We start from the raw sequence: 14,075 nt of genomic DNA, 5'->3' as shown, positions 1-14,075 counted from the left end.
ATCCTCAGTTCTCACCCTCCGGAGTAGCTCGAATTACAGGCGTGAGCCACCACACCCAGACAGATTTTTTCTTTTTCTTTTTTTTTTGGGGGGGGTCCTGTCCTGGGGCCTGAAATCTGAGCCTGGGCACTGTCCCTCAGCTCTTCAGCTCAAGGCTAGCGCTCTACCACTTGAGCCACAGCCCCACTTCTGGCTTTTTTTTCTTTCTGCTTATGTGGTGCTGAGGAATCCAACCCAGGGCCTCATACATGCAAGGCAAGCGCTCTACCACTGAGCCACCTTCCCAGCCCCCAGCCAGATTTTTTTCTACCAGAGGGTTTATGGGAGAGGAACAAACCCACTGACCCATCCCAGCCTCTAAACTAGGCACGCTGAATTAAAGGAAGACTGGCTAGCATGCAGGGTGGGTGGATGCAATGGACTGAGTCACCCCACTTCCCTTACCCAAACGGAGCGGTAATCTCAGGCCATACCTCTGCTCACCAAGTAGCCAGCATGAATGTTGCTCTTGGTTGGGATTAAGGACAGTGCTCCTATCTCAGGGGAAGGGAAGGGGAGACAGCCTGGCTTTTGGAGGGCTCAGATTGCTGTTTCCCTGTGGCTCTGGTTCTGGCAGCTGACCCACAATAGCATTTCAGGGCTACTTGTGATCTCAGCAAGCTTGAGGTTGAACTGCTACACAGCACCCCAAGCCAGCACCTTGCTGTTTAACACTCCCTTGAATACCTCAGCAGGGTCCCAACCTCTCAGCTTCGATCAGGCAGAGGTTAACTGAGTTTTCCTTGGATCAGTCAGCCAGATTGGCCGGCCAGTGACCTAGTCCCCACCTTTGCTGGTTCCTCTCTGAAACAAGAGAGAAGGGCAGAGGCTGATCAGGTGAGGCTTGCTGGTCAAGGATGAAAGAGAGAGATTCTAGACCTTCATGCCTTTAGCGATACCTGTGGGAAGATGCAAAGTGATCCAAGTCCAGCCTGGGTGGGCAAAACATTCACATTGTTCAAAGATGGCGTTGGGTCATACAGACTTGCCATGGAAAAGTAAAAATGAGAGAAGCAACTGGTGGGCTAAGGAAAGACAGAAGTCTGAGAGCCTCTGGCTTCCTCCTCCCAGAACAGAGCTGTTCCACCCACAGCCCTGAAATTCAGAGAATATCCTCAGAGGGCCCCTCCGAGCCAAGATCAGAATCCCTAGAGTCCTGCATTCAAACTCAGAGTTTTTTGTTTTGTTTTCTCCTGGCTCTTCAGCCTCTCTTGGAATTGGGAATAGTAGATCTCAGGGCTTACGGGGGAGTGGAGTAGGGATGTTTCCCCATGGAGGTCAGTATGGCAGGTACCCGAGCTTCTCCCCCAGATAGAAGGAGGAACTTAGAAGGCCCAGGACAAGGATGGGCAGATGATGTGTCATTCATGCTGCTTTGCTTGCTCTTTGAAGGAAACTCTCAGCATCCTGTCAAACAAGGGGAAAGGCGTTGCCTTCGCTGACTCTGGTGCCCAGTGGCAACTGCATAGGAAGTTGGTGCTGGGCACCTTTTCCCTGTTTAGGGATGGTGACCAGAAACTGGAAACGATCAGTGAGTACCTGGCTGGCCCTGGCCCTGGGGCTTATTTCACTGGGGTAGGGGAATGAGGGTTAGGAGTCCAGACATTTCTTGGTGACTGCTGCCATCTAGTGGTCATATTGTATCTGTGTCCTGCCAAAGAGGGAGCTGATGGGGGAGCGAGGATGTTGATTTTGTGCCCCTCTCTCCCCTCAGTATGTCGGGAAGTCAATAGTTTGTGTGATTTTCTGGCCACCTGCAATGGAAAGGACATAGATTTGTCTGAACATGTCTTCATGTCGGTCATCAACATAATCTCCTTGATCTGCTTCAACCTGTCTTTCAAGAGAGACGATCCTACGTTGAGGCTCATGAAGAACTTTACAGAGGGCATCTTGGATAGTCTGGGCAAAGAAACTCTGGTGGACATATTCCCCTGGTTGAAGGTGAGGATGAAGCTAGGCCATGTCCCCAATTCTTTTGCTGTCCAGCTCCAAACTCATCTTTTATCCCTGACCACCTCTTCTTTGTGTCTTCTAAACTTGGCCTTTTTACCACATAAATGGATCTGGATATTTAATCAAGCATTTAAATCTTCATGGTCATGAGTTGTTCATTTTCCAATAAAGCTTTCTGCATGTGTTCACCATTCCTTTCCCCTTGGAGAGAGATTATTATCCTCAGTGTGCTGGCAGGAAAATAGCTTTAACCAAGTTAAGGAACGTGCTCAAGTCACGGGACTTAAGTCCTCCTTACTTCTCAGGGCTACCTACAGTGGACTGGGCACACAGCATGGTCAGGGGTTGCTGAGTGACTGAAGGAAAGAGGAAGGGAAGAAGAGGCCACCCCTTCTTTCCTTATGTGGACTTGTCCCAGTCCTGGATGATCCCATTGTATCCGGTTTGCCCCCCTCTTCCCCCCGCCCCCGCCCCATGATGGCTGAAGGTCAGGTTTAGAATGGGACCTTTCCCTGAGACCAGAAAGCTTAGGCCCTGCTGGAAACGCCAAATGGAAGAAGGGAGGATTTGACATTTCTTTCCGTTCTCCAGATTTTCCCCAATAAAATCCTAGACGAAATAAGGAAGCATGTTAAAATTCGAGATGAAGTGCTGGGTGAAATAGTGAAAAAGCACAAGGTAGGTGTGTGGAGGAGCCAATGAAAGTGGGTGAGGCTGAGGCCGTGATGGCGGGGTGAGAGCACATTTTGGATGCTTGGAAGAGCCCCAGGGCCTAGCAGAAAGTCTGGGACTTGGCAGACAACAAACACTGGCCTACCAAACTCCTGGGAGTGGGGAAGTGAGAAATGAGAAAGGATTCTAACCCGCTCCCCAAGTGAGGAGGACCCAGTTGTCTCTCCTATGTGTGGATTCCGCCCAGCCCCACTGCATGTCCAAGCGTAAGGAGCTTTGCTAATCTGCCATCTAGAATGCAGGTATGTGGAAGAAAGGGCTATTTCCTCATGACTGGCTTCCCACCTTCTCCCAACCTAGGAGAAATTCCAAAGCGACTCTATCAACAGCCTGCTGGACATCCTGATTCAAGCCAAAATGAATGCAGACAACAACAATCCTGGCCCCGATCAAGATTCAAGTATACTCACAGATAAGCACATCCTCGCGACCATAGGGGACATCTTTGGGGCTGGCGTGGAGACCACCACCTCTGTGGTGAGTTGGATTGTGGCGTTCCTGCTGCACAACCCTCAGGTGAGCTGCTCTCCACGCCTGCCCTCCTCCTCTCCCTAGAATCCAGTCAGCCTGACTGACCTCTGTGATCCAGACAGGAGAGGCAATGACCTTTGACCTTCTCTGCAGGAAGGCTGAGCCCTGGGCTAGCTCTGGCCCTGGGTTTAAATGATCTCATCTTCTAGAAGCAGAGCTGAGGTTGGGGGACCCTTTCTGGGAATGGGGGTGGGGCTGCTGGATGTGACCCTTTGGGTGCTACTAAACATGCCATTCACTTAGGCTTAAACCTCCTGATTATATGCATTTTGTTCCAACCCTCAGGTGAAGAAGGAAATCCAGGAGGAGATTGATCAGAATATAGGTTTCAACCGGATGCCAAATTTCAGTGACCGAACCCATCTCCTCCTGCTGGAGGCCACCATTCGAGAGGTGCTTCGCATCAGGCCCGTGGCCCCAGTGCTCTTCCCCCACAAGGCCCAAAGCAAATGCAGGTGTGCTTTCCTTCCCTACCTCTATGAGACAGCCAGCTCTGCTCACCAGCCCACCGGTTCCCCATGCATGCCCACCCACCCAGCGTCAGCGTCTATCAGCCATGCTAGCCCTGGCCCTTCTGACCCATGCATCACTCCACCCCTCCCCCCCCTCAGTGAAGGAAGCCACAAATCCACTGAGCTTCCCTCAGAGGCTGAAGGCTGGATTCTGGGATAAGAAGACTTTGTCCTATCCAGTCCAGTGGCGTACAGGGCTGGATTCATGGTTGATGGGGCAAGAGTGGAGGGAAAGATGAACCAATGGGAAAGAGGGAACGGGACATGTTGTGACATGGGGCCAGGCAGGAAGGGGAGAGCCATGTTCTAGATCCTTTCTTCTCCCTCTCTGGGGCAGCATTGGCGAGTTCACGATCCTCAAGGACACACAAGTGATCATCAACTTGTGGGCACTGCATCACAACGAGCAGGACTGGCAGCAGCCAGAAAAGTTCATGCCCGGTGAGTTCTTGTCCCACCCCATCCCAGTCTTCTCCCCAGACCACACAGCCAGTCTAGACTTCACTAGGACCACCCAGCACCCTTTCCCCTCTCCAAAGCTTGCTACTAGAAAATTCTCAGCTCCATCCATCTTGGACCTGTTACCATCCTCATCCCACTGTCGGCTGTTCCAGACTCCTTGCTGCTGTATTTCTCTCTCTCCCTTTTGCAAATTTGCTCCTTAGAGAAATCCTAGAGGCATCTGTCTCCCAGTAAACCTGCCCCTCTCCTCCCAGCTACTTTTCTGTGGTGTTATTAAGGGCTCAGGAACATGGCTGTGTCTTTGCTTGAATGGGATTCCTGGGCAGAAACCTGGCCTGGCCCTTGGCTGATGGCTCCCCTTTCCCACAGAGCGCTTCTTGGATCCAACAAAGAAACAGCTCATCACACCCTCGTTAAGCTACCTGCCTTTTGGAGCTGGTCCCCGCGCCTGCTTAGGAGAAGCCCTGGCCCGCCAGGAGCTCTTCCTCTTCATGGCCACCTTGCTGCAGAGGTTTGACCTTGAGCTGCCGGATGATGGGAAGCTGCCCTCTCTGGAAGGTGACCCCAAAGTGGTCTTTCTGATTGATCCTTTCCAAGTGAAGATCAAGGTGCGCCAGGCCTGGAAGGAAGCCCAGGGTGAGGAGAGCACTTAACACGCTAACATCACCCTGTGCGGCACCACAGCGCAGAATTAAGAGTGCTTTCTCTTATAATTCTACTCTCCCCACCTGCAGCAAGGGCAGGTGATGTATATAAACCCACCCGTGTTTTATTAGAAAGTCCCTGAGCATGTGCTCCTTTGCTCATTCTGTCCACAAACATTTTATTGAGTGCATACTATGGGACATTCGGCAGCTTCCTGGTCTCATGAAAGTCACATTCTAGAGAAAGCTGAGAAAGAAATAAACAAGAACTTCAGAGACTCATAAATGCCTTGAAGTTGATTCTACTGGGTGATGTGGGAAGAGTGGCCACTGACAACACGGGACCTGAGGTGGGGTGAAGATGCCAGGGAAAGTGATGGGTGGGGGCGGGGATGAAGACATCAGGGAAAGTGACCAGTGTTGAAGAAGCAGGTGACAAGGCTTCCGGGTGGGAAAGGTCTGAATAGCAGAGAGAATGAACTGGAGAGCAAACACAGTTGGGGCCAGATAGGACCTTTGTAAGGAGTAGGGAGTTCAGGTTTTTACTCAAATATTGGAAGTCATCTGTGGGTTGTCCTCCATATGTAAGTGCAAACATTTTTTTTTGGGGGGGGTCAGTCCTGGGGCTTGAACTCAAGGCTTGGACACCGTCCCTGAGTTTCTTTTGCTCAAGGCTAGCACTCTACCACTTGAGCCACAGTGCTACTTCTGGCCTTTTCTGTTTATGTTACTGAGGAATCGAACCCAGGGCTTCATGCATGCTAGACAAGCACTCTACCACTAAGCTACCTTTCCAGCCCAGTGCAAAGATTTTTGTTGTTTTGTGCTTTGCTAGTACCATAGCTTGAATTCAAGGCCTCGTGCTTGCTTGGTTTACTTGTCCACAGCTAGTACTCTTCCACCTGAGCCACACCTCTGGACCAGCTTCTTGCTGGTTAATTGGAGATAAGGTCTTCCGAGGACTTTTCTCCCTGGGTTGGCTTCAAACCACAATCTTTTGATCTCGCCTCCTGAGTAGCTAGAATTAAAGGTGTGCATTTACCAACACTCAGCTTGACTTTTGTTGTTGTCAGTTGTAGGGTTTAATCTCAAGGTCTGGGCACTGCCCTGAGCTCTTTTTGCTCAAGGCTAGTGCTCTGCCAGTTTGAGCCACAGTGTCACTTCCTGTTTTCTGGTGGTTAATTGGAGACAAGAATCTCAGGGATGCTCCTGCTCAGGCTGGCTTTGAACCTCCATCTTCAGATCTCAGCCTCCTAAGTAGCTAGGATTACTGGTGTGAGTCACCATCACCCGGCTTGGTTTGTATTTTTAAGAGTTCATAGTGACTGCATGGAGAACGGTCTCCCATAGACTGATTGTGGGAGCAGGAAGAACCATTAAGGGGGGCTGGGAAGGTAGCTCAGTGGTAGAGCGCTTGCCTCGCATGCATGAGGCCCTGGGTTCCATTCCTCAGCACCACATAAGCAGAAAAAGCCTAAAGTGGCGCTGTGGCTCAAGTGGTAGAGCGCTAGCCTTGAGCTGAAGAGCTGAGGGACAGTGCCCAAGCCCACAGTTCAGGCCCCATGACCAAAAAAAAAAAAAAAATTAGGAAGGAGATTGTTGTGTTGGTCCAGGAAAGCAACACAGTGAGGGCTTAGACCATGGCACAGCAGTGAGCAGGTTGATTGAGGTTTATTTTGAAAGTAGAGGAACAGATCTTGTCTGCTTACATCTAAGCACATGGCACTGTACTCACTGCATAGGCTTGGCCTCATAGGTGTGTGTGTATTACCCACAGGTTGGGCCTATCACAGCCATCTTTGTCCCCAAGGGTGGGCATGGCCTCTTTCCCACACCCTGCCTAGGGGGAGGAGTAAAGTCCGCCAGCTCCCTTCTCCAGCAGTACTAGGATCTGCCCCTTTTCCCGGAAGTCTGAGCTGCCTCCTTACTGGAAGCTAGAACCCATATTCCTTTAGACCTTGAAAGGTGCATCTTCAAACCTTAGCTACTAGCTAGGCTCTAAGACTGTCTCCAGACAACCCAGGAGAAACTAATCTAGACCTTAAACCTAGAGACAGGCTCCATCCCTAGTTCCTAGGTGCTAGCCAGACCAGGGTCAGAACCACCACATCCTTCCCCCCATCTCTAGAAGGACCAACAGGGTCCTGGCTGGCTTAAGTTTTCAGACTGAAGAAATCAAGAGGGCTGACAGGGAGCTGGTACACAGTGTCTCATGCCTGTAATCATAGCTACTCAAGAGGCAGAGACATCCCTCCCCCACGGTATAACCTGTTTTCACTGTATTTGATGTTGATATAATTTGTGGAGGGAAAGGGAAAAAAACAATTGTTTAAACAGGGATACAGGTGGACCCATTGCAACAATGAGATGTACAAAGTGTAATGTCGAAAATGAACTTTACAATTTTGGCACGGGGGGGGAGATGGGAAGGGATGGGAAGGGGAAACAAAGGAGGTGGTAACAATGCTTGGCTGGTGGCTCACGCCTGTAATCCTAGCTACTCAGGAGGCTGAGATCTGAGGATCGCGGTTCAAAGCCAGCCCGGGCAGGAGAGACCGTGAGACTCCTATCTCCAATAAACCACCAGAAACCGGAAGTGGCGCTGTAGCTCAAGTGGTAGAGCGATTGCCTTGAGCTGAAGAGCTGAGGGACAGCGCCCAGGCCCAGAGTTCAAGCCCCACAACCGATAAAAAAAAAAGAAATGCACTCATGGGCTGGGAAGGTGGCTCAGTGGTAGAGCGCTTGCCTTGCATGCATGAGGCCCTGGGTTCAATTCCTCAGCACCACATAAGCAAAAAGAAAAAAGCCGGAAGTGGCACTGTGGCTCAAGTGGTAGAGCACTAGCCTTGAGCTGAAGAGCTGAGGGACAGCGCCCAAGCCCAGAGTTCAGGCCCTACAACTGGACCCCCCCCCCAAAAAAAAAAGAAAAAAAATGCACTCATTACCTTGCCCATGTAATTGTAACCCATCTCTACGGTATTTTCACCAAAAAAAAGAGGCAGAGATCTGAGGATGGCAGTTTGAAGCCAGCCTGGGTAGGAAAGTCTTCGAGACTTTTCTCCAATTAACTACCCAAAATGCCAGAAGTGGAGCTGTGGCTCAAGTGGTAAAAGCGCTAGCAAAAACAAGAAAACTCAAAGATAGTGCTCAGGCTCTGAGTTCAAGTCCTAGGACCAGCACTGAGAGAGACAAAGACAGAGACAGAGATGAGATGGATAAGGATTTCAATTACAACAGCATCTTCATGCTTAATACAAGCTTTGTACATCCAGGGTAGTAAACCATCCTCTGCTGTGTTCCCAACTCAGTCTTGGCGTTAAGCAGCCAGTGACCTGGAATCATTCTCAAGAGCCCAGAGCGGAGTTCGTGGGTGGTAGTGCCAACCTCAGCCCCCCTCACAATCTGCCTGGAAGAGAAGCTACCACGGTGAGCTGAAGGGACTGGTGATGCTGGAGGTAGCCCCTCCCATCTCCCTGGCTCCTCTGCCCCAGCAGGCTGCTGAGCTAGAGCCAAAGCGTTCTCAGCTCCAAGCAGAGGGGGGAGGACCAGTGCAGAGAGAGCAGAGTACTTAAAACTCACTAGAATTTAAAAGGTGGACTAGTGAAAGGTAATAAATTTGTGGACTTGTGATAAATAATCAATTAGCAGATGGCCTATGTTCTTTGTGGAAGCAGGGGGTAAGTTGAATGCGGTGGAAAACAACCTGTCTTCAACCACTGAGTTAGAACACTGAATGGAAGAGAAACAAGACAAACCCTTTGTTTTGAACATGAGAGCCATCATAGAGTGGTCTGTGCGCATGCGTGTGACAGTTACTTAGCAGCAGGGCTGGGACCAGAACCCAAGATTTCAGTGATGTAAGCTTTCCTGCCTGTCACTAGATGTCATGCAGGGGGCTTTCTGGGTGGTTAGCCAGGGAAAGTATTTTTCTGAAAAGTTGTATTCTTTTAGCGTATAATCGCATTGGCTGAGAGTGCCTTCTCACCTTCATCCCAAGATCCTTGTACCCTTCGGGCTCAAACGGAACCGCAAGACATAGGATTTCCAGTTCCCCATGGTTGCCTTGTTAACCCTGGATCTCTGTTTCTGGGCACTAAGCCACATGAAGATCTGAGCATCTGCCTGGATTTGAACCAAGTATGATGTGTGTCCATCCAGGGCCATGACCATCCTGTTTCTAGAGTTCAAGACTGAGCCCTCTTGTGCTCTTTATCCTACATAGCAGCACCTGACAAAGTTAGGCAAACAAAAGGGCACAAATGTCTTAAATCAGTACTTGAAGCCTCAATCTTGGATCTCAGGAAACTTACAGTAGAAGAAACACTGCAACTTTGGCAAAAGCAGCAAGGTATATGCCAAGATTACGTGAGTGTACATAAAGTGTTGAGGGTCAAACTCAGGGCCTCATGCATTCATGCATGACAAGCAAATACGAGCTACAGCCCAGTCTCTTCAGTCACCCCTTCTGGCCCTACACTGTCCAGTAGTAAAATGGTAAATAAATGTTTAAGCCACTAGCTCTTTGAGGACCTGGTACCAAATACTTTGGCTTTCTTAAACTTCAGTTTTACCATCTGTGTTATGAGTGTGTGTAATATGGAGGAGAATGACCAGATGGGTGTAGAAATAGTTCCTGTGGCCAGGTGCTGGTGGCTCACACCTGTAATCCTAGCTACTCAGGAGGCTGAGATCTGAGAATCACGGTTCAAAGCCAGCCCGGGCAGGAAAGTCTGTGAGACTCTTATCTCCAATAAACCACTAGAAAAATGAAGTGGCGCTGTGGCTCAAGCGGTAGAGTACTTGCCTTGAGCTGAAGAGCACAGGGAAAGTGCCCAAGCCCAGAGTTCAAGCCCCATGACTGACAAAAAAAAGAAAAAAATAGTTCCTGTGTTGCTCTGAAAAATCATTTGATTTTCTACCCACAAAAACCTTTGGTTCCTCAGTAAACACTGGCTTTATCATCTATTTACCTCCCAAGTCCACAAGATAAGTCCTTCTCTGAGGGTTTTGGATCTCACAAAAGCCACCAGGCTGGTCAGGAGGGGGAGCAGATGAGCAGATGAGTCTTCTGGAACCCATCCTCAGGCCGTGGCATGCTGACGGCTGGGATGCTGGTGGAGAGCCCAAGGGCAAACTCTTCACAGCTCTCATACAGAAGGGATTTTGTAATACTTTCCAGCAGGACTGAGTTGAGTCTTAGTGAGAAAACATGAAATGGAAAGATTGAATTCTGAAGCAAGAGTCATACAAGAATGAGGAGAAACTTAAGATCAGAACATCTCCCACTCACAAACACTGGGAGCTCTATTTTTTTTTTTTAATCTTCTCCCGGGAAGAGCAAGCCACTCTTTCAAGGAACAGGATACAGAGCCTGCATTAACTTTTCAGAATTCCACAATGTTTCCAAAGGTCACACCCTCCCTGTGAACCTGACATTTATCTGAAGACTTGTGGCAGGAACCACTAATTTCAGGGTAAGGCCATTCCAGCTCTGAGGAGGTCTGCAGGTGAAGGAGGGACCTGGCCAGGTGCAGGAACTTGGGCAAAGAGCTCCTCCCACAGGTAATGGAAGAGATAAAGGAGAGAACCAAGAAGCTTCAGAGGAAGTAAGATCTGCTTTATCTTTCCCTATGTAACACCCTACTCCAATACACCTTTCTCCAGTTCCTTCACCTTTTATACAAGTTACAAGTTTTATACAAGTTACTTCACATGGCTTGTAGACACCAATATTACAGCTCTTCTGTGTAGCCTATGATTCGATCTAATCAGGCTTGGAATTAACTACTTCTATTGTTTATGAGCTTTGTGATCTTAGACAAGTTCATCTCTCTGAATGCCTCAAACTCATGACTACAGATTAATGGTAGAAATTATTATAAAGCAGGAATAATTATAACCTATGCCTTGGAGAGCTGTTTTTGCAGCTAAAATAAGAAAATGTAAAGCCAGGCACTGGAGGCTCATGCCAGAAATCCTAGCTCAGAAGGCTGAGATGAGAAGATCTAGGTATAAAGCCAGCCCAGGAAAAAGTCTGAGATTCCATCTCCAATTAACCAGCAAAAAGCAGGGCTGGACGTATTGCTCAAGTGGTAGAATACTAGCTAACACGAAACTCTGAGTTCAAACTCTGGCAGTGGCAAAAGAAAAAAAGGAAACATAGCTACTAAGATGCTTGTAGACATTATCAGCATTACGCAAACAGTAAATAACAATACAGACAAATGAAGTTAAAATCTTTTTATTACCTGCTTACCTCTCTAGTGTCACCACTTTCCAGAATGCAGTCATCTAGAAAGTAAATTGTCTACCAGTCTCCAGTGGAGGCTTCCCAGTAGCTGGCACATAGATGCAGGCACTCAATAATCTGCAGAAGAAACGCTTGTTCCCTTTGCATAGTTACTTCCGCCAGCAAGCCTAACTCAAATCTGTAAATGGCTAAATTCTCACCCACCGCATCTTGTACAACACATGCTTTGCAGACCTACCACACGCTGCAGACACCTGTGTGCACTGCTTCTTCTCCAGACCTGCTAGGTCTGACACATTCCCAATGCCTAGCACATGGTAAGTGCTCAATAAAGATTGCATTTCAGTAAGGCCAGTTACCTGCCCCTCAGGCTGGAACCTGAAACTCTAACATGTCCCATCTGGCAGCCCTTCCCAACAGGTTTGGCAAGCAGCTGGTGGATAGTTATCTTAGCCCAGACCCCTCTCCTCCAGAATCAAACTCTGGGTTTTGCTCCTGTTGGGGAGAATCTTGAAATTCTTGCTCATCAAAACTCTTTCATCTGGGGCTGGGAAGGTGGCTCAGTGGTAGAGCGCTTGCCTTGCATGCATGAGGCCCTGGGTTCGATTCCTCAGCACCACATAAGCAGAAAAAGCCGGAAGTGGCACTATGGCTCAAGTGGTAGAGCGCTAGCCTTGAGCTGAAGAGCCAAGGGACAGCACCCAGGCCCAGAGTTCAGGCCCCCACAACCGGAAAAAAAAAAAAAAAAAAAAAACTCTTTCATCTACTGCTTCAGGGCATTGGCAGTTTTCTCCTAAACTTGGTCACACGAGACAATAGTGACAATTGTCATGCCTCACTGAAGAAGTGAGGAACTCAGTGACCCAGGAGCCTAGACCCGAGTAGGAAAGTCTATAAGACTCTTATCTCCAATAAATCATCAGAAAACTGGAAGGGCATTGTGGCTCAAGTGGTAGAGAGCTAGCCTTGAGCTGAAGAACTGAGAGACAGGGCCCAGGCCCAGAGTTCAAGCCCAACGATCAACAAAATAAACAAATGAAAAGAGAGTTGTATCATTTTGTTTTGACTCTCAGACATTAGCTTTAAAATGGCAGGAATAGCACACACCCCATTTTCCCAAGTGTTTTTTTTTTCCCCCACCACTTCCAGTTTTCTGGTGGTTAATTGTGATCCTCAGATCTCAGCCTTCTGAGTAGCTAGGATTACAGGTGTGAGCCACTGGCACCCAGCTTTCCCGATTTTTGTTGTTGTTGGTCATGGGCCTTGAACTCTGGGCCTGGGCGCTGTCCCTCAGCTCTTCAACTCAAGGCTAGCACTCTACCACTTGAGCCACAGCACCACTTCTGGCTTTTTTCTTTTTGCTTATGTGGTGCTGAGGAATCGAACCCAGGGCCTCATGCATGCAAGGCAAGCGCTTTACCACTGAGCCATCTTCCCAGCCCTGGAGATAAAAGAGCTTTACGGACTTTCCTGCCCAGGCTTTGAACCACGATCTTCAGATCTCAGGCTCTTGTGTAGCTAGGATTATAGACATGAGCCACCGGCACCCGGCTTCCCCTGTGGTTTTAAGAGAAGTCCCTAGACAACGATATAGTTCTACTGGAGTTACCTTGGAGAGCCCAACAGCTGAGAAAGAATTAGGAAGCAACTATCCCAATAGAGTTACTAAGGGGCCAGGACAGGGTTCTAAGGTCAAAGGCAGCAGGGGTCGTACCTGGCAAACTGAATTTTTTTGTATGCCAAATGGCAGTAGGATCTGAACTCAGGGCCTCACATTCAATCAGCTTGCCTGTTTAGCTGGCACTCAACCATTGTAGCCATGGCTCTAGCTTGCCTTTGGCTAGTCAATTGGAGATGAGTCTCAAGGACTTTTCTAGCTAGGCTGGCTTCCAACCGAATCCTCCAGATCTCAGCCTCTTGAGCAACTAAGATTACAAGTGTGAGCCACTGGTGCCTGGCTAACTTTGGGCTCTTGAAACAATCGGACTGGTTAGTGAGTAAACTCCAGACCTAAGGAGGACTACACTCACTGCCAGCAATCAGCGGAGCTGGCCAATGGTAAGCACACCACTTGGGGTACAAGAGGCCCCTTTTGGGAGGCTTACTTTGCCTAGCCATTAAGCAGCCTGAAGACAGGAAGTACTGGGCAGTAGTGTCTTTCCCCAGGAGAGGCAGTCAGCTGCCCTTTCCCATTGCCTTTGTTCAGGGATTTATTTACACTTGTCTCAAAATTCTAAGAAGGATCTTCAGTAGAATTAAAATGAAATCTGACTTAAGAAAGCTTCGCTGAGCCAGGCGCTGGTGGCTCATGCCTGTAATCCTAGCTACTCAGTAGGCTGAGATATGAGGACCATGGTTCAAAGCCAGCCTGGCCAGGAAAAGCTGTTAAACTCTTATCTCCAATTAAAAAACACCAGAAAAGGGCTGGGAAGGTGGTTCAGTGTTAGAGCGCTTGTCTTGCATGCATGAGGCCCTGGGTTCAATTCCTCAGCACCACATAAGCAAGAAAAAAAAAAGCCAGAAGTGGCGCTGTGGCTCAAGTGGTAGAGCACTAGCCTTGAGCTGAAGAGCTGAGGGACAGCTCTCAGGTCCAGAGTTCAAGCCCCATGACCAACAACAACAAAAAACCTTCACTGGCCCACAAGGGGCTCTGTGATTACCTCAAGAACAGAACCCAGACCCTGCTTAGCATCAGATAGTTCACACAGGTCTGCCTTTGCCTTCCTAACTGTAATTTAAGTTCTAGAGATCCAGGGCCTTGCCATTTATTTCACATTTCCTTGGCATCCAGGAATGAGCTGGGCACCAAGTGGGAAAACTCAATTTATATTTTATATATTAAATTCCAGAGCCAAGCCAGGCACGAGTGGCTCACGCCTATAATCCTAGCTAATCAGGAGGCTGAGATCTGAGGATCAAGGTTCAAAGTAGCCCAGGCAGGAAAGTCTG

General features: G+C 48.8%; 1 protein-coding gene across 1 annotated transcript in view; it reads left to right on the top strand.

The window, feature by feature from the left end:
• The window catches only part of LOC105986673 (steroid 17-alpha-hydroxylase/17,20 lyase), a 10,917-nt gene extending 6,032 nt beyond the window's left edge, over positions 1 to 4,885 (top strand). Inside the window, exons 2-8 of the mRNA XM_013017701.1 lie at positions 1,432 to 1,570; positions 1,754 to 1,983; positions 2,587 to 2,673; positions 3,028 to 3,243; positions 3,544 to 3,713; positions 4,108 to 4,211; positions 4,602 to 4,885. Coding sequence (XP_012873155.1) covers positions 1,432 to 1,570; positions 1,754 to 1,983; positions 2,587 to 2,673; positions 3,028 to 3,243; positions 3,544 to 3,713; positions 4,108 to 4,211; positions 4,602 to 4,885 — 1,230 coding nt within the window. The remainder of the gene's footprint in view (positions 1 to 1,431; positions 1,571 to 1,753; positions 1,984 to 2,586; positions 2,674 to 3,027; positions 3,244 to 3,543; positions 3,714 to 4,107; positions 4,212 to 4,601) is intronic.
• The last annotated feature ends 9,190 nt before the right edge of the window (positions 4,886 to 14,075 follow it).

Source organism: Dipodomys ordii, unplaced genomic scaffold (genome assembly GCF_000151885.1).
Source record: "Dipodomys ordii isolate 6190 unplaced genomic scaffold, Dord_2.0 Scaffold36, whole genome shotgun sequence".
Lineage (NCBI taxonomy): Eukaryota > Metazoa > Chordata > Mammalia > Rodentia > Heteromyidae > Dipodomys > Dipodomys ordii.
The sequence above is the reverse complement of the archived record's forward strand: the minus strand, read 5'-3'. Positions and strand labels throughout refer to the sequence as shown.